Here is a 17,820-nt window from a genome sequence, read left to right on the forward strand (position 1 = left end):
ACAAGCTCTGTGTGGCCTGGATCCACCCAAGGACTGCAGGAAAATCACATTCCAGATTCCACACAGGAGTTTAGCCCTCTCCAAAATATTTCTGGTTCTTATCTAACTGAGACTGGTATTACAGCACTGTAACTCCATCAGCTTCAGCTGAAAGTGTCTGCTCCTGCCAAATTTGATTTGGTCTGCACTGAAACACAAACAAACCAATAAACAATCTTAGAGGGAGAAACTCAGCGTTAGGCTTCCAGAGCTCTACCCTTGGTCATTCGTGTGCCTCCCTTTTCCCTGTAAAAAGAGGATATTGTCATCTCTCCATTCATAAATGAGGTGTTTACACTGTCCTTTGGGAAGGGCTGTGACACGTGTGACACTGATTTATGCCAGCCTATGGGACATCACAGACAGGCTTTGCTACTGTTTTTCTGATGAATACACTGCATGGAAAAATGCCTGATATAATGATGGGTCAAGATTAGTGATGCAGGTTGGTTTATTTAAAGCAGTAACATCAAAGCAAAATGTCTGCTGATTCAGCTCATAAAAATCATTGATGCATAAAACCAACGATAATACCAAGAACGAAAAGGGGAATGGAGGATTGGGAGAGGAGGAGAAGAAAAGGCCCAAGCCCATCACAAGTGCACACAGGACAGTCTAACTCTTTCAAGAAGCATTTGCAAATACCCTTGTGCTTAGTGGGGAGAAAGTCTGTGTGAAAAAAAATCTATGGTAACTGGAGAGACGTGATTTTAAGGAAAGGCATCTCTCTTCCATTTATCTATCTTTGATTGAAGCTTCTGGTCCAGCCAGCAGCTTGGGAATGTCTTCATTTACAATATTCCTTCCTGAAATCTGAAAGCAAATTGAAATAGAGGTCAGTACCTGAAGAGAGATTTCAAACCATCTAAAGAAGCAAACTGTAGCGCAGACTTAGCTAGACACTGACGAGTGACCATTTGCACCCAACCATGTCCCCAGTATCCCCTTCATAAAGCCCACAGTGAGACATGCTGTGTATAAATTACTGTGCAAACCACCTCTGCAGAATGTAGGCAAAAAAAGAGATGAGAACTCCATCAAGAGCAGCAAGTCTAAGGCAACTCTTGGACTGTCCAGACCATTCCTTTCTCGCTATCATTTCAGTCATGTTTATCATACTCCAAAGTCATGGAGCCCAACACCATCTTACAAGCATTCCTTGACATAAGTGTGATTCTACAAACTGAGGAGTGATACTCAAGATTAACACTGGATAAGCAAGAGATTCAGTCCCTAGTGAGGCAGAGTTGTTTGCTTTTGTTGGACCAACTAAGTGTCTGCCCATTACCCATAAATTAATTCAACCCAAAACACTCTCTTCTGTAGAGTGTTTTCTTCCCAAACAGCAAGCCAGGCATTTTTCCCTCTGAGGTTTCAGTACAGAATGCTGTTCCAGCCCTGCAAGGCATTCTTTTTCCAATACAGAAAAATTCTATTTGTGCCATGCCAGAAGTGTTTAAAATCCTAATCACTACTTGCATCTTGTGGCTTCATGATGAAAGGACAGGAGGGGAACTAGCTTCTCATTCCTGCTATCATTTGTCACGATGTTTATCATTCCTCATTCGGCTGTGGCTTGGTCAGCTCACTGCTAAAATGTGTTCTTCCCTCCTCCCTCCCTCCTTCAACCCATCAGAAGGTTCCTACAGTCACCAATTAGGGTCAAGCAAGTCGTTATTACCTTTGTCTAAATCAATGTTCTTTGCTGGGAAGCTTCTGGCTTGCTCAGCCTTCTCCTTCAGGATGTTGTTTTTGTAATCTGTGGAAGGGAGGAGTATAATTCAGGCAGCCATTAGAACATTAAAAGAAAACAAAGCTTTATAGACAAGACAGACATGTGACTGGTCCTTCCTTGAAGTACTCTACACCTGGCATCTCCAGATCTCTGGGCATTAACCTAGAGAGAGATTAGAGAGATCAGAGTAACTAATGGAGTTACTCAGCCACTCAGCAGGAAAAGGAAAGCTCCAAACCTGATGAATCATCTTCCCTGGATGTTGTCCTGATCTCATTCCACCTTGGTGTGCACTCACTTGAATTTGGCTTTCAGGTGCATGCCAAAGAACCCCAAAAAGCCCAGGTAAAACAAGAGAAGCTGTGCCTCATTACTGGCCAACCTCATCAATCTACCTTTGGTTAAACTCAAAAGTCAGGGCTGTTCCCTCCAGCTGCAGTCCCTCCGTTGGCACTGACTCTGGGCTGAGCTTCTCAAAGCTGCCATTTCAAACCAGGAGTTTAGGTCACCCTTCCAAATGGGCATCTAAATGCCATTAGAAAATCCTCAGTTACAATGAGTTTTGACCTGATTTGGAGGATGGTTACTAGCTGATGCATACCCAGCCTGAGGTCTTCACTTCTGTATTGAGTCAGATCTGTTGTGTCGACTGTAAATTCCTTCAGATTTACATCCTTCCTGGAAAAGGGATAACAGTGCAAAATGTTACTGCCACATCCTTTCATATCTGAGTCCTCTCATGCTTTATCACAATAGCTTTCCTAATGTTACTCCGAGGATTTAATTTACAGTGTTTATTTGCTACCTATCTGGAGGACAGTTGTAAAAAGATAGAAAAACTTCCTTCTCTGTGAAGCACTGGTGACTTCCACTGCAATCCTTCCAGAAGCCTTTCCAGTTGCTACAGCCCTCCCTGGATAAAGCACCACAGACAGACAACAGCACTGGTAGCCATTGCACTGGGTACTTTTCCAGCCCCTAAGCTGTCAAATAGATTTCAGGTCATATTGCTTATAAATGAATCCAGTTCTCCTCTTTTTTCCTCTTACTATCTTTTCTACTAACACACTCTAATCCCAGATAACAGAGTCTGTAATTGTACTTACTCTCCATATTTCTTGACATTGTATTCATAACCTACACAGGGAGAAGAAACAGAATGAGCAGTGTCATACCCAGTCCAACCAACCTCTCCCAGATAAGTGATAACAGTAACACCCAACACTTCTTCACACTGCTCCTCATTTGTGATGCTTTCAAAGGTCACTTTCACAACCCCAAGGATCTGTGAATTGTACTGCCACAGGGAGCTTCCCTTCTCTTTACTCATCAGGCCTGTGGACAGCCAGGCATGAGAAACTGTAGCCATTGCCATATTTCCTTTCTTTCCACCTCCCATTTATTACAAGAATATTAACAACCACACCTGTCATCTGTGGTGAGCTGTGCTGCACTTGCCCATCCCCAGCTCACTGCATCATCACATGCATCCATCACATGCTACAGATGCTGGTTTTCACCAGCCTCCCACATGCCAGGTATCTAATTACACTCCTGCCTCCCCCCACCCTGCAAGCAGTGATGATTTTCATTCAAAGGCCACAGTCAGGACTGTGTCCTCTCTGTGACTGCAAAGTAACTCAGTGGAGATAGTCCCATTTTGTAGTGGTGCTAATCCCCTGACACATAAGTAAGGCTGACTGTGGTACTGCAAAGAACACACAGGACAGACATTCCCTGGTATTTGCTTTTTGAGTGGCATCCAAAACTATTTGTGTGGAAGTCACCAAAAGATCCCAGTGTCCATTTATCTAATTACATACAGACAGTCACCCAGCACAGGGAGTTCAGCAAGGACTCAGGCATCTCAGCTCCCAGAGGGATGCATGTGGGCCTTTTGCTCTAAATAGATTCTACTTGTAAAGAACTGCCTAGCAGTTCTAATTCTCTTCTCCCTTATGACAGAGCAACTCAGCAAATCAAGGCCTGGAAACTTTTACACCACATTAATGAACTTCTTTTGGCATTAGCCCCTGCAAAGGCTCCTCACTACATAAGCTGCTGGTTTGCCAGAAGAGGATCATTGCCTGCAGCATGGTGCTTTGCAGTGATTATGTGCAGAGTGAGCTCTGCTGTCCTGAGATATCCCCATAGGCACCCCAGGGCTGCTCTTTTCTGGCACTCACCTCTCTGCCGGCGCTTGCGGGTGACAAGGACCACGACGATGAGGAGGACGATGAAGAGCAGCAGCGTTGCCAGGATGTAGCCCAGCTGCTGGAAGAAGTGCATCCGGCTCTCAGGGATGATGACATTTATTACATTGTGGCCCCTGACAATATTTGGATCTGATGAAAGAGGCAAAACAGGCTGGTAACTGTAACTGGCAGGTACAGTTTTTTCCCAAGCAAAGGGGGTTCACACGTGGGCCCCTACGTGGACCCAAAAGGCAAGTTCAGGGAGAAGCTCTGCTGAACTGCATGAAGTAAAGGGCAAGTGGCTGCTTAATTCACAACATACTGCACCTCTGTCAGATGGCAGATGCCTCTGCTCTTCATGAGATTATACACATTACACTCGCCAGGAGCATGAAGTCTTAACAGTGACCGTCACACACTCGCCTCCTGCTGCCTGGCTAGCAGCGTGGTGGTGTTTATTGCAGGGGAAAAGTCCAGCAAGAAGCCACACCAGACAGCCCCAAGTCTTTCTGCAGGCTAACACAAACCTCCTCTGGGTCCCTTACGACACGTACACCACTTTGCTTCGGCTCCAGGCAGCTGAAGTATGAAGCAGCCCCTCCCTGCCAAGGGTTGTAATTTACAGAGCGGGAGGAATTGTCGATGGCAAAGGAGGAGTTTCCCTTCCAATGGTTCAGAAAACAAAATCAATCAAATCAATCAAAAACCCACAGAGAGAAGCCAAGATTCCATTCCACTTGTGGGTGCAGCAGCACTCCAGCTCCACAGCACAGGCAAGAGTAACTCAAAACTTTTACGTGGAACATTTTTGTAGATCTCCAATAAATAGGTCAATGTTTTCCACATACAAAGAAGCGACTTCGCTGCTCACAATAGCCAGAGGAGTGGACAAATCTAGCCCAGGCACAGACACACTGTGCTGGGAGAGGCTTTTCTCTTCAAAACAGCTGAAAGTGACACCTTTTCCCCCTAAGGGAACATTGCCAGAGCACCAGGCAAGAGGCAGTAGTAGTTCTGGCCTACCATTCCCTTGGGAGTTTAACCCTGTACATCAGTCAGAGGCAGCAAAGAGAAAGATGGGGGGAAATCCCCCCAAAGCCACAGCACCATTTAACAGATGTGTTCTAATGTGAGAAATGTTGACATTTGCAGAACTGCTGGCACAGTGACAGCTAGTTTGTTTCCAGCAGTTAAAAACACCAACCCACCAACAATAAAATCAAGTGAGGTGACAGAGGATTGAAACAAACGCTTTGAAACCAGAGATGACGGTTTGTTAATGCCAACAGCAGTCCCAGACACTTGAAAGGCTTCAGCTAATGCTCTGTTCTGGTGGCCCAGGCCTCCAGCAACGTTCCACTTTTTACTGGCATTGCTAGAGGCTGGGTGCTTGCTGGCTGTCGTGCTGAAAGCTAGCATGTGTTTTGCACCACTGCTGAGCTAAAAAATACCAAACCCAAAATCCCACTTGTGAAGCTGCAAACAGTACACATGACAGTTCTACTCTAACAAATCTCTGCATCATGAAAGGCTTCTTCAGAAGCTGCCCTAATGAGATGGTAGCCACTGGAGCAGTTGTTGTGCCAGAAGTCAGCAAACACAAATGCATTCTATTCCTGGCTATTTGCTTTCCCACAGTACTGCAAGATGGGGTAAGAGCAGAGTTAAACTTCAGTCAGCGTTGGAGAGGTCACTGTAAGAACAGTGCAGACAGAGATTCAATAACTTTGGGCCTCCTTGGCTTACTCAATCAAGCCATCCTAAAAATACTTGTCATATCAGTGTTTTGACAAAGCATCATTGGTGGACTTCAAAGTGCATCCCCAGGAGGGCAGTAGCATATATCCCCTTTCATACCTGTGGAAACCGAGGCACAGAGCAGTGACTGAGTTGGTCACAGCCAGTAGATGAATGTCAGTGCCCAGAACAGGCATTACCAAGGTAATATAGACTCTCCTTCTCATCCTGGTGTAATATCAGAACTTAAGCTGAGGTGATGAAGGTATGGCACACCCATCTGCCTCCAACTCCCTCACTGCATCTGGTTTATCTACTGCATAGCAGGTTCTAAAGAGAGGGCAGGGAATAGAACAGAGGGGCCTTTGCATTACTTTACCAAGGTGACAAGGGTCAGGTTTTTCTGCAGTGCAAGTCTGAGAGCTCTTCCCCAGGAGGGCTTACAGACGATGGCTGTGTGCCCCATTGTATTTTCAAGGCTGACAAGGGACTGAGAATAGCTTAGCAGTAAAGCATGAGACACAACAGATGCCATTCTTCAGTTACTTGCTCCAAAGCAAATGCAGAGTAAAAATGCCCTGAATTAGTAGACATATAACACATTTCTACTGCTGAGACTGAGAGCAGAATTGAGTTCATGCTTATATTCAAAACAGGACGAAGTTTCCTGTCTGGAAATGGCTCCAGGCCTTGGACCTATGCCAGACACTATAGCTGCTTGCTGAAAAAGCTCACTGTTTTGTTTTTGTTATCTCCTGATGTTTCATTTTGGCTTTATGTTATAGCCCCAGAGGAGTTCTATAAAGTTTTTCATGGAATGGGGCAATATTTCAGCCTTTCCTGCTACACACAAACAGGGCACGTCCCAGCAGGCTTCTCATCAGCAGTGGGTTTCAAACAGGCACTCTGGATGCCTCAGCTTCTTTCAGTTCCCACCAACTCAGCACATTTTTGTATGTGGTGCTCTTGGATCAGCTGAGTGCTCACTGCCCATAGGGGACAAAGCTCTTCTAAAGCTGTTCTTTTTGACAGTGGAAATGGCTTTTCTCAGGAAGGAAAGTTCCTCCAGCACCGAGGGCGTTGGTGCATGTGTGCCAGACTCAAACAGCCCTGGCAGGTTCAATTACTTGCAGAATCTGTCTAACTTCTGAGCAAGGAGGTAGCTACTCAGCAACAACCAGGACAGCATTCAGGAAACAGAGGAACAAATTCCTGGGTGGGCAAGATCTAGTTCCCATCTGCAGAGTGGAGTCTGGATAGGGCTCAAGGGCAGCAAAAGGGCCAATATTTGTATGTCCTGGCCTCCATGTCAGCTCAGCCCCAACAGCCACCTCTCTTTAGCTCTGCCTTGGCTTTCTGGACACCAGCATCAGTCCCAGTGAAGAGATTTAGGTTTCTGTGACTTGAAAAAGCCAGTTGCTAGAGCAGAATAGACCTATGTGAAAATGTCTGAAGCATGGCACAGTTCTGTATGAAGCACTCAATAAATATTAAACCACAGTGAGTATTTTCAAATGTTAACAAGGAACTATACCCAAAAGACCTAAAACAAATGTTAAACTTGGAATTTCTCTGTTCTTTTTCTGCCTGATGATGGCTTTGAGCTTGGACAGGATGTCAGATGATAGCTCCCTGCAGTGGAAAATGTGAAAATTAGTTTAAGACCAAAAGAAAACCGCTGAAGGGTGGAGGAAAAGTTGTGTTGCTTGATTCTGCACCGTCTGGCACCTGGCACAGCCCTTAATGCCTGTGCAAAGGGCAGATAAAAACTTGTGATCTACACTGGTGAGAATAGTGGCATGTTGTAACAGCAAAGGCAGGGCAGAATCAACCCTTGTCCCACACCTTCTCCTGTTCCATAAAAGCAATCTGGAAAGGCAACCTGTTAGAGAAAAAAACCCAGCTTGTTTGCCTCAGGGCATTTCAGCACTGTAGAGCAGAACAGGCTGCAGAACTGCCCTGCAGCAAAGAAAGCAGAAGCTGGACACCATGCCACTACAGCACTGCAAGCAGGGTAAACAGCCTTGATGGTGGGACACTCCATTTTTGGTGCAGCACAGCACTTAAAGCAGCTCTACAGGGTCCTCACTAGGACCTAAAATTCTAACCAGGAATAGTCCCAGGCCTAAATGTGAGAAATCTTTGTAGAGGAAACCTCAGTGTTGCTGTAAGTGGCACCTTGACTTCAGTGGTGTCTGGTAATGCTGCAGAGTAGAGGGAGGATTGCCTTGCCCAGGCTCCCTCCTGCTGGCTCTGAGCACTCCCTGCAGGCGGCTCGGAAGGACATTTGGAGCAAAGGCCTCCTGAGGGGATGGTGAGGAACAACGTCTCATGTTCCCATCCCATGACTTACTGAGCTCTTTAGAGCTCAAAAGTGCAACTGTAGATACTTTTCCTCAGTCAGAAGAACCACTCCAGAGGCCACTTACCCGCAGCTGGGGCGACGCTGTGAGTGGTGAGGTTCACCACCTTCCTCTCCCTCACCGGCTCCGTCACGAACACTCGGTAGATCCTGCGCTCGTGCAGGCCGCAGTAGTGATGGTGCAGGTGGCAGGAGTAAGTGCCTTCATCTGCACTTTCCAGCTGTGAAATCCTCAGGGAGAAGTCCCCCAGGGCAAAGGCCGTGTCGGTGATGTTCATCTTCTGGCGGATGAAGAGCGGGCCGTAGGAGCGGCGCTCGCCGGACGCGTACAGGTCGATGAGGCGGTCGGCGCGGTCGTGCGGGACCCCCGGCGGCTGCCGGTCCCAGTGCACCACCTGCTGCTCCTCCTCGCTGTGCCGCTCCGTCCAGATCTGCTTGCGGTTCACACAGGGCAGCGTCACTGTGCTGCCTTCCAGGGCAACAATCACAGGCTTCTCCCCATCCCAGTACTCCTTCTCTTCCTCAGCTGCGGGGACAAGTTGTACAATGAGCATCTTTACACTCTTGTCCTGTTCTTAAGGAGCCCCAGGCACACCTAAGGGTGCTCTCGGACCCTGCAGTCTTTAACACATCACCTCCAAAGATCCTGGAGTGCCACAGGGACACAGTGTCACACTTCAGCAGGTAAAGACGTGCACCTTTATCTTCCACGTCCTAGGTCAGTGCATTAAGCAAGACCACTCTCCTCTCCTCTCCTCATAACTGAGAGTTAATCTCGTGCTTCAGAAAGCAGGAAACATTCTCTCTACAGACCAAGAATGCAATGAGAAGAGCAGATTTCATCCTCAATATACTGTATCCCAATTCTCCCAGCAGGAAATGCTTTTCTAGCCACAAATGCCTTAAATACTGGAGGAGTTCAAGCAGCTCTGGTTTGCATTTCACTCTTGTAAAGGAACAACAGAAGAACCAAAACATAAGATGTGCAGGCTGAGGCTCACAGGTCTGCCTGGGTGTTTTTATTGCACAGAAGCTGTGAGAACTGCAGCAGAAGAGATGCACTTCTCTACTATCCCATCAGCCCTTCCAGCAGCTCTCCAGCACAATCAGCCTCAGTAGCTTCACTCGTGCATCACACAAAGGTTGATTTAAATGACACATTAGTGATGCATGTGTGGCATGGGTGGCACACGCTGCAGCTGCCAAGAGCCCTTAGAAGGTTGCTTTTAGAGCTGGAGTTAAGGTGTGGTAACTTGAGGAGGCTTTTTAACTACAGACTTCTCAGGGTAAGCTCACAAACCAATGTAGAAGGCAGGTCTTTGTGGCTAGCCTGATGATGGACTGTTACTGGAAATGTTCTGGAGCAGTAACAGGAGGTAGCTAATAGAGCTGACTAGAGTAAACATTTACATTAACAGGCTCCATGCATTGTTTGGCACATGCCACAAAAGGAGAGAGGTTCATAACCAGACACAACTAGTAACATTCCTGAAACTCGAGGAATCTGATAACAAACAGCACAGTGAGCATCACTGGCTCCTGAGGCTTCCCAAGCCTTGGGAGCTTGGAACTCTGAACCTGCAACAGAGAATGTCTGCACAAAACCCTGCATCCACACTGCTCTCCTCTGAGACACTAGCAGAACAGCATGCAAGGCCTATGGTGCATCAGCACACAAGCCCCACTGTGAATCCAACAGGCCTGGTGGCCACTGGATTCAGTTGCCAGACCAGATCCCTTGCAGAAAGGAACACCAAGCTGGCTGACACACCTACCTTTCTTGGTGATAGTTAGTTGGATTTTCACAGTTTCATCTAAGTGGCAGTAGTGATGGTGAAGATTACAAGAGTATGTGCCTTCATCACTCTCTGCAACACCTAGTACAACAGGGAAGAGGAAGGTGAATGTTTTTCACCGAGACAATGATTACTTCTGTCATTTACACTCTTTCCCAAATGCTTGTACAGACATTCAAAAGGGCCTTTATATAACTTAGTTCTAACCCATCCTTATCACCAGCGTGGGCTGAACACAGAAGAATCATCTCACCTAATGTAATAATTTGTTCAGTTTATTCACTCTTGAGTGGAACATGTTTGTATTAACAGATGGACAGAGAAAGTGATTGAAGTTTAGCTAAGAGCAGGCTTAGGAAGAACAACAATTTTGTGCTTATAGTTCAGGAACTGAAATGCAGTCAAAGGTCCACAAGAAGCTCAAGTGACTTTCAGGAAATTGTTACCAATTCCCTTTTAAAATGGGACTGTTTCAAAGGGAAATAAAACACTATTGCCAGTGCTTCAGAAAGCCACATTAACCTCCTTGGATTGATACTTATTTCTTTCTAGAAAATGCTCCTTAAAGTAGCCCCTTTCACTGAAAAAACACAAAGTTAAGGTAGCCACGAGCCCCCCACCCTGCAGACAGCACGGGGAGGAAAGCTGCTGTTCAGTACCTTTGATCACCAAGGAGAAGTTGCCATCTGTAAATGCATTCTGAGGTATAAATATCCTGCCTTGGTTGTAGGAGCTGTACACACGTTGGTCTCCACCTGAGTGCATGTCACACAGCCTCTCCATCTTGTTATCTCCATAGTAGCTGCTGTAGACATCCCAGTGCACGACGCGCTGGCGGTCGTTGAGCCGGTCCTGGGTCCACACGATGCGGTAACTCTTGCAGGGCAGCACAGCCTGAGAGCCCGACGTCACGCTGATGTTTAACACCGACACCACAACGCTGGCTGGGTTGGAGGCATCAGCTGGCACTGAGAGCCAGGAGCAAAGGGCAAAAAACAGAGTTACCTGATTAATGGTGTGTGAAAAAGCACTTGAGTTGGACTCAGACCTGTCCCTGAATCTCTGCACACCTTGCACCCAAAAGGAAGCAGCTTTCAAAACCAACATCGAGCTCTCTCATGGACAAATACAATAGAAAGCCACTTAAAAACACTGGTTTAACTAAGTGAAAGCAATGTCTGTGATTTCTCTGACCCCTCCCTAACCCTAACCCCCATTTTAATCCCAGTTCAGAGACAGCAGCTCACAGGATGCATAGCTCATGCCTATGCAAGTCAGCAATGAAAGCCCCATTGTCACGGAATCAGGGTCTCTCTCATGATCACAAAACCAGGCAGATTACAAAGATGTCACTCACCTGAGTATAAATGAACATAACCTGTCAAAGCAGAAGGGAAAAAAAGAATGTTACTGACAACAAAAGGGAGCAAAAAACTACAAACAGGCTCACAGTCAGCAGCCACCTGCTCTGTGACTATTCCCTCCATTCCTCCCTTCACTGTTCATACACTTATTTAACATGTGTATTGTGCTTAAACCCAGAGGTTCACACCTTGGTTGGTCCATGTTGCAGCAGACACTGTACAAAAGTCAGTGCCCTCAAACTTTCAGCTTAAAAGCAATATGGAATATGCTTAGCCTGCAACTGAATTTCATACAGCCCACGTCTGTGTTTCATGCCATGTACAGCCACAGAGATTTCTCCACACAGCTAGTTTGCACCATGTAACGCTCTGGATGCAACTACAGCTCCCTCCAACTCACGTGACTCAGATCTCTGCAGGAAGAACTTTGCAAGAAATCAACTGATGCCTCTGTTTCTGCATTTCTCTGGTCCAGTCCCTCCTGTTTTTTGTGTAGGAGGGGTCTAAGAGGTCTCCTGGCATCCTGCTTTGAGAGCAGGACTCAGATGCCCGACACAATGACATCGTTCATCTCTCTAACCAGCCAAGCCCAGGCTGGTTCCAGCAAGATCATTAGATGTTTTGTCCTGCTAATGTCATAGGCACAATGTCCTCCAGACAAAGGCTGTATGGGTTTTTTCAGGCCAGGAATTTATGCATTTCAAAAGAGAAGAAATGAACTCCAGACTGGGGCTATTTTAACCACACCCCCAGTGCATGGGCTTAGAATAAACTCTATTTCCTTTTCCTATCACAAACCACTGGGCACTGACACCAGAGAGCAAAGATAAGCAGCACTGTCTGTGGAACTACAGTTCAAACATGCTCCAAATGTAAGTTATTTCTTCTACATTTATAATCTCAGCATCACAGATTACAAATCAGCTGGGACAAAGCCTTTACTGCTGTGATATAAGAAAGAGACATCATGCACTAGACATTGTAATTCCAGCATTTGATGGGTCTCTCCTAATAGGCAGCAAAATGCCTGATGGTAAAATACAGCAAGCTGCCATCCTCTTTATCTGGAAGCCAGGGCTTGTGTTTATCTTAGGACAATAAAGGAATGACACAAAGCTCTTTCACAGCACCAAATCAGCCTTCTCCAGGACAACCAGCTCTCAGCACCACAGCATCCACTCGTACCAGTGTGACAAGGCAATGCCCAGGTGGCTGAACCGGCGTTGTCACGTGGACACAGCATCACAACATGAACAGGGACTTGTGTGCCAGGCAGTGGTGTCTATGAGTTGGCTGGCTGCACACATGCATAAGACTCAAACATGGATAAGACTCAAACTGATTTGACATAGCTGTAAATGAGATCACTTAGAAATGTAAGGAATCTGGAATGTCTCTGATCTCTTGTGTGCCTGGAGAAAATGGGATTTAAGACAACTGACCTTCAATAACCTGAGCAAAGAGCAGTAACTAAAGAAGGAATGAGGCTTTTTCTCTTTTCAGCCTCCTCCTTCTACTATGAGACCCAGCTCTGCTATGTGAGAGCAAACAAGACATGTCCCCCAGCCATGCTTTTTAGTTATTGTTTGTATAACACGGTAGCTACTGAACAAAGGCACAGATACAGCCATAACCCAACTTATGAACTACAGGATTGGGGTTAACTGGAAGCAGTTATTTTGGTGAGTCACACTTCCAAACATGCAGCTGTAAAATCAAGGAGTATTTTATAGACCTAGTGAAAGCTCAGACTTTTGTAATCATAAGACTTGTTGACCTGGAGCTTCAAAACCACAAAACACCTGAACAGTTGTCAACACAGAGCTCACTGTAGCTTCCATTTTAACATTTCCAGTTCCAGGTGGTGGATCATCCCTTTGTCATCTCTGTGTGATGTATCCACAAAAAATCAGAATCTTATAGAATCTTAAGGGCTGGAAGGGACCTTGAAAGCCCATCCAGTCCAACCTCTCTGCCAGAGCAGGATCACCTAGAGTAGGGCACACAGGAACTCATCCAGGTGGGTTTGAATGTCCCCAGAGAAGGAGACATCTCTGTGCTGTGCCCTGCTGTGTCCCCTGCAGACACAGCATGCCTCTCAGCAGGATCCCAGAGGTATTCTGCTGCTCCCATAACACAGGAAGAGGAAAGCAGCCTGCAAAAGTATTTCATAGTCCCTTGTTAAAGTCAGAGCCAGCTCTTACTTCTTGAATCCCATCCACTTTTCAAGTAAAGAATTAAGGCACAAAAACTGCAGGCAAACAAGAAGTAAAAGCCTCAGGCTCTGAAAGACATCTTACATACACAGAGCTCTCTAGACAGTGTCCTTGGACCAGTCCAAACAGAAAACTGGCCCTTGAGTCTTGCCTGAACGATGCCACCACCTCTCCTGGAGACAGTTGCTGGCAGAGGGTCTGCTTCACAGACCTGCATGTGCTAATGAAAGCACTAAGCTCCTTTCACATATTCCAGACTGAAAAGCTACCACAGCAGTAAAGGAAACTGCAAATCCCATAAGCCTGAGTGCCAAGGGGCATGTACCCTCCATGGGACATGACATCTACCTGCAGTGCTTCTGCTGAACTCAGAAAAGCCTTGCCACTGATGTCAGCTGAGTGAGAATAAGCTGCCTGGAAGGGTGCCTTACCAAGCAATAAGCATCACTGAAGTCCAGATTGTAGTGGTGGGCAGGAAAGAAAACAAACTAAGAAGTCACTGGAGAAATGAGTGTCAGAACCCAGCAGGTGTGGGGGCTGGCACAACAATCTGTGAGGATGGCACCCTGCTTGCCTAAGTAAGCTCCTTCTCTAGTGTCTCCTGCTCTGTCTCAGCTTCTTTCTCCTTTTGAAAGAAAGGAAGTGACATCACCTTTGCACAGAGGCATGCTCTGGTCCTAGGGAAAGGACAGGTTCTTCACCAAATATGGATGTGTCAGAGTCTTTGTTTCTCCATGAGTCCCACTGTCTGTGCAGGGGATTTAATGGTCTCTGTGGTCATTACACAATTCTTGCAAAAACTGTGCTACCAAGCTGTTTCCAAATTCCTTTGGAGAATGGCAGTGGCTCCATCCTGTCTCTAGGAGCTGACCCAACATCTAAGAGGCCATAATGGCTTATGATGCAGTAATATCTAGTGGCAGCTACACAAATGAGCTTAGCTCCCTTCTGGTGGCCATTTTTCAACAATCCACCCACCAGTAACCAGGAACAACACCTGGAGCCATCTCCAAGAGGCAGAAGAGGGACACAGTGAGCACTACAGTTCCACCTGGACATTTCCCATTCCCCACCTGCCCTGCTGTCCTGGGACCACGAGACTAAGCTTTTCAATAGAAGAAGCTTTTCATTGCCAAGCCAACTGATGGTTGAGCTGGGCTTTGAACTAAGTCTTCTAGCTAAGTCTCTATGTTTGTTTCTTTTTAAATGTTTCCTGGGACAAGTTTCTCCCCAGCAGTCTTCTGCTTTTACAAAGGATGTCAGGGCTGCAGAGCCCTTCACCACTCACCCAGTCCCAACAATTCCAACACCTCACTGCAGGTAGGAGCATGTCCATGAATTGGCAAAAAGCAAGAATGTGCTGCCTTGGCTGAAAGGAAAAAGGCTTCTGTCTGTACAAGAACCCAATTGCCATCTCAGCCACTGCACAATCAGGCTCCCTCACAGATTTCCTCTAACTCTCTCACAGACAGCTCAGATATTAGCTCAGCTTTATAAACCCTTCTCTGCTCTGTGTACTTCACCTTGGCTCTAGGCCCACAGAATAGTTTGTAGAGCCATTCCAAACAAAGTGCTGTTCCTCCCTGCAAGACATTAACACTTGAGGGTGTGGTTCCTCTCCAGAAGGGATCATCTCAGCAAGTATGGAACGACACAGGTCTCCTCCCTTTCGTCCCTTCCCATCTCCACTCATTATGTTATAACCTGATTTGTGTGGGGACAGCAGGACTCAGACATCAGGGCTGTCTGGCATATAGACAGCTACCTCTCTCCAAAATACACCTGACAAAAATCTGTTAGAGATCATCTGTCCTTAGGTGGGACACTGTTGCCTCTACACAGCTTCCTCACTGCTCCATAGCAGCCCAACCTGCTATTCCTGCCCTGGGTGCTCCCCAAGCTCTGCCAACATGCTCGGCCACACTGAGGAGTAGCTGGACTGGTTGGTGCTCCTGAAGTACAGTATGTGGCCTGTCTTCCTTCTCCAGGTTAACTCATCCTCATACACTACTTTCCTGAGCCACTTCAATCCTTCTGTCCCTATGACTGATCCCATACCTTGCCAATTCCTAAACCTTGCCCTGAGGCATTACAAAACTGGGGGTGATGTGGTGACATGGAAACTGGATTCATTAGGGACCAATCCAAGAACTCTTCAGGGTTCTCTATCTGCATACTGAGGAACTTTGAGAGGCTCAGGTGGCAAGCCCCAGCCTTTCACAAACAGGGCTGTGAAGAGCACAGGGGTCCCTGGTCTCCAAAAACTTGTACTCCTCACTTCCTACTGTCAGCACCCTGAAGGAAGGCTCTCCATGCTGTTCCTAGAGCTGTGGTGCTTTGCTCACAGGTACCTTCCTTAGAGCCCAAAGTGTTGCAAGTGTGCATTTGCTGTGGTTTTGCAATTAATCCTCAAATCTTCTCCTGCCATCCAAGCTTTACTGGGGTTTCTCTGTTTAGCTTGGGGTCAGACTCTCAGGACCCTGAATCTGCTTTCAACTCTTACAGAAAGCTCTGTGATTAAGGAAAAGGTACAAGCTATTCTGCTTTTGTAAACTCATCAGACTTGACCTCATCCCTTTCTTGCACCTGACCCAAAAGTGAATTCCTATGTGTCTATGCTGACAGGAAAAAACCACCTTAATTTTTCCCTCCATCCTGAACACTCACACTCAAACACACACACACACACACACACAGAGCTGTTTCTGCCTCTGCAAAACTACAAAATAACCTTGCATTGTGCAAACCTCACTATGCACACTAACCTTCCTGCACTCACATTCAAGCTTATTGCTTTTGAGTTGGCTGATCAAGGTAAGCAACAGGAAAAAATGGATTGCACAAGTATGCTGAATGGAGCACTGCCTAAAAAGCCTCAAACCCTTCATTTTCTCCCCTTTCCCCTTCAAAAAGCATGAGAAATGCATGATTCCCTCCCCTCACAGACAAAAACACAGCTAACTGAGGAACCTGAACAAAACCTTACAAAGACAGCAGTTCAAATCTTCCAGCTAACCTCCAGCCCCACGCTCTGCAGCTGAAACAAAAACAAGCTCACGGGGTGAGCTGGGAGCTTACTTTGCTGAAGCACAATCTGCCACAGAAGGAGTTTTGCTAGTTGCTCCATTGCCTCGGCTTCTCCGTGTTTTCCTCTCTCTTGAAAAACAAGTTGAATACTTTTTTTAACTTTTTTCCCCCCCCTAACTGAAAACACTATGACCTCATCAATTTACATCCAGAAAGCTGTGGGCAGCAGCTCATATTCTGCTCAATTACTCCACCTACAACTTCCAGTTCCCCACCTCCCTGCTCTGCTCTCCCCCTACACTCACACTCCACCTCCTTCCTTTCCCTAACACTTTCTGCACAATTACTAGAACACCCAATCTCCTCTTTCCCCTCCCCCTGGGACCTTCTGATCTGCCCTGACTTTGATGTAAAAGTTTTATCGGGTGAAGTTGGTCCCACGGAGCTCTGGGCTCAGAAAACAGTCTTTCTCCCTCCCTCTAGGGATGGAACTCATTTTCCTTGTGCTTTACTTGATCCAGCTGTTCCTTCCTTTGTTTGACACTCATCCAGCTGTCTGCTTGAGACTGGATTTATTCTGTTGCCTTCAGTGGCTTTTTGATCTTTGTCTCCTCATATGGTTTTACTTCAGGCTCAAGTCTCAGAAGACAGCTTAGAAAACAATATTTACTCTGTCCTGTGATTTGTAAGCAAGAGCTTCATAGCAGCTATCTTTGCAAAAGGGTAATAATGACAGAGTATGTGAGAGCTTAGGGCAGTGCACGCAAAAGAGTCTAGAATGTAAAAGCCACCAAATACTGCAATGTGGGGAGCAAGTTTCCCTATCCCAGAGGCCACAACACAGAAAGATGGGTCAGATTTAACACTTCTGCTTTCAGCCCTTCACATAAGAACTGAACTATGCTAGTAGTTGCTTGACTGGCTCCAAGACAAAGAGCCAGCATTGCAGGAGCCATAGAAGACCTGATGCACTACTCTGCTGCTCTTCTCCTTTGCATATTCATAATACCAGCGCTGACAGCAGTGTCAAGGCACAGCAACAACATCCAGACTAAATCAGATCAGAACTTCACCCAGTCCAGGATCCTGCCTCCAGCAGCAGACAGGACCAGACACTTCCAAGGAAGTTCCAGAAACTGTAGCTATTATGATTAAATAATTTGACCATGAAAAAAAGCCTACTGCTAACTCCAGTTGGTCTTCACACTGTCCAAAACAGATCCAGGTAACTGCTGCTTTGCTTCTAGGGAAGAGTTCTAAAATAATCTTTAGATAAGAACCCACAAAATGTCCCTGTGAACTTCAGCTCCATCATTTACATCAAGTGGGGAAGTTTGTGGGTAATTAAG

At 46.4% G+C, this 17,820-nt stretch overlaps 1 protein-coding gene across 1 annotated transcript; it reads right to left on the reverse strand.

Annotated features, from left to right (window-relative positions):
- Positions 1-472: 472 nt before the first annotated feature.
- On the reverse strand, positions 473-16,778 carry MXRA8 (matrix remodeling associated 8). The gene is made up of 10 exons (XM_062013088.1): positions 16,523-16,778; positions 11,222-11,242; positions 10,524-10,832; positions 9,844-9,945; positions 8,136-8,594; positions 3,961-4,119; positions 2,881-2,911; positions 2,376-2,452; positions 1,721-1,798; positions 473-852 (listed from the first exon to the last, which is right to left on the reverse strand). The coding sequence occupies exons 1-10, from the start codon at positions 16,569-16,571 to the stop codon at positions 827-829; spliced, it is 1,311 nt and encodes a 436-aa protein (XP_061869072.1). The 5' UTR covers positions 16,572-16,778; the 3' UTR covers positions 473-826.
- Between the last annotated feature and the right edge of the window lie 1,042 nt (positions 16,779-17,820).

Source organism: Colius striatus, chromosome 21 (assembly GCF_028858725.1).
Source record: "Colius striatus isolate bColStr4 chromosome 21, bColStr4.1.hap1, whole genome shotgun sequence".
NCBI classification, from domain to species: Eukaryota; Metazoa; Chordata; class Aves; order Coliiformes; family Coliidae; genus Colius; species Colius striatus.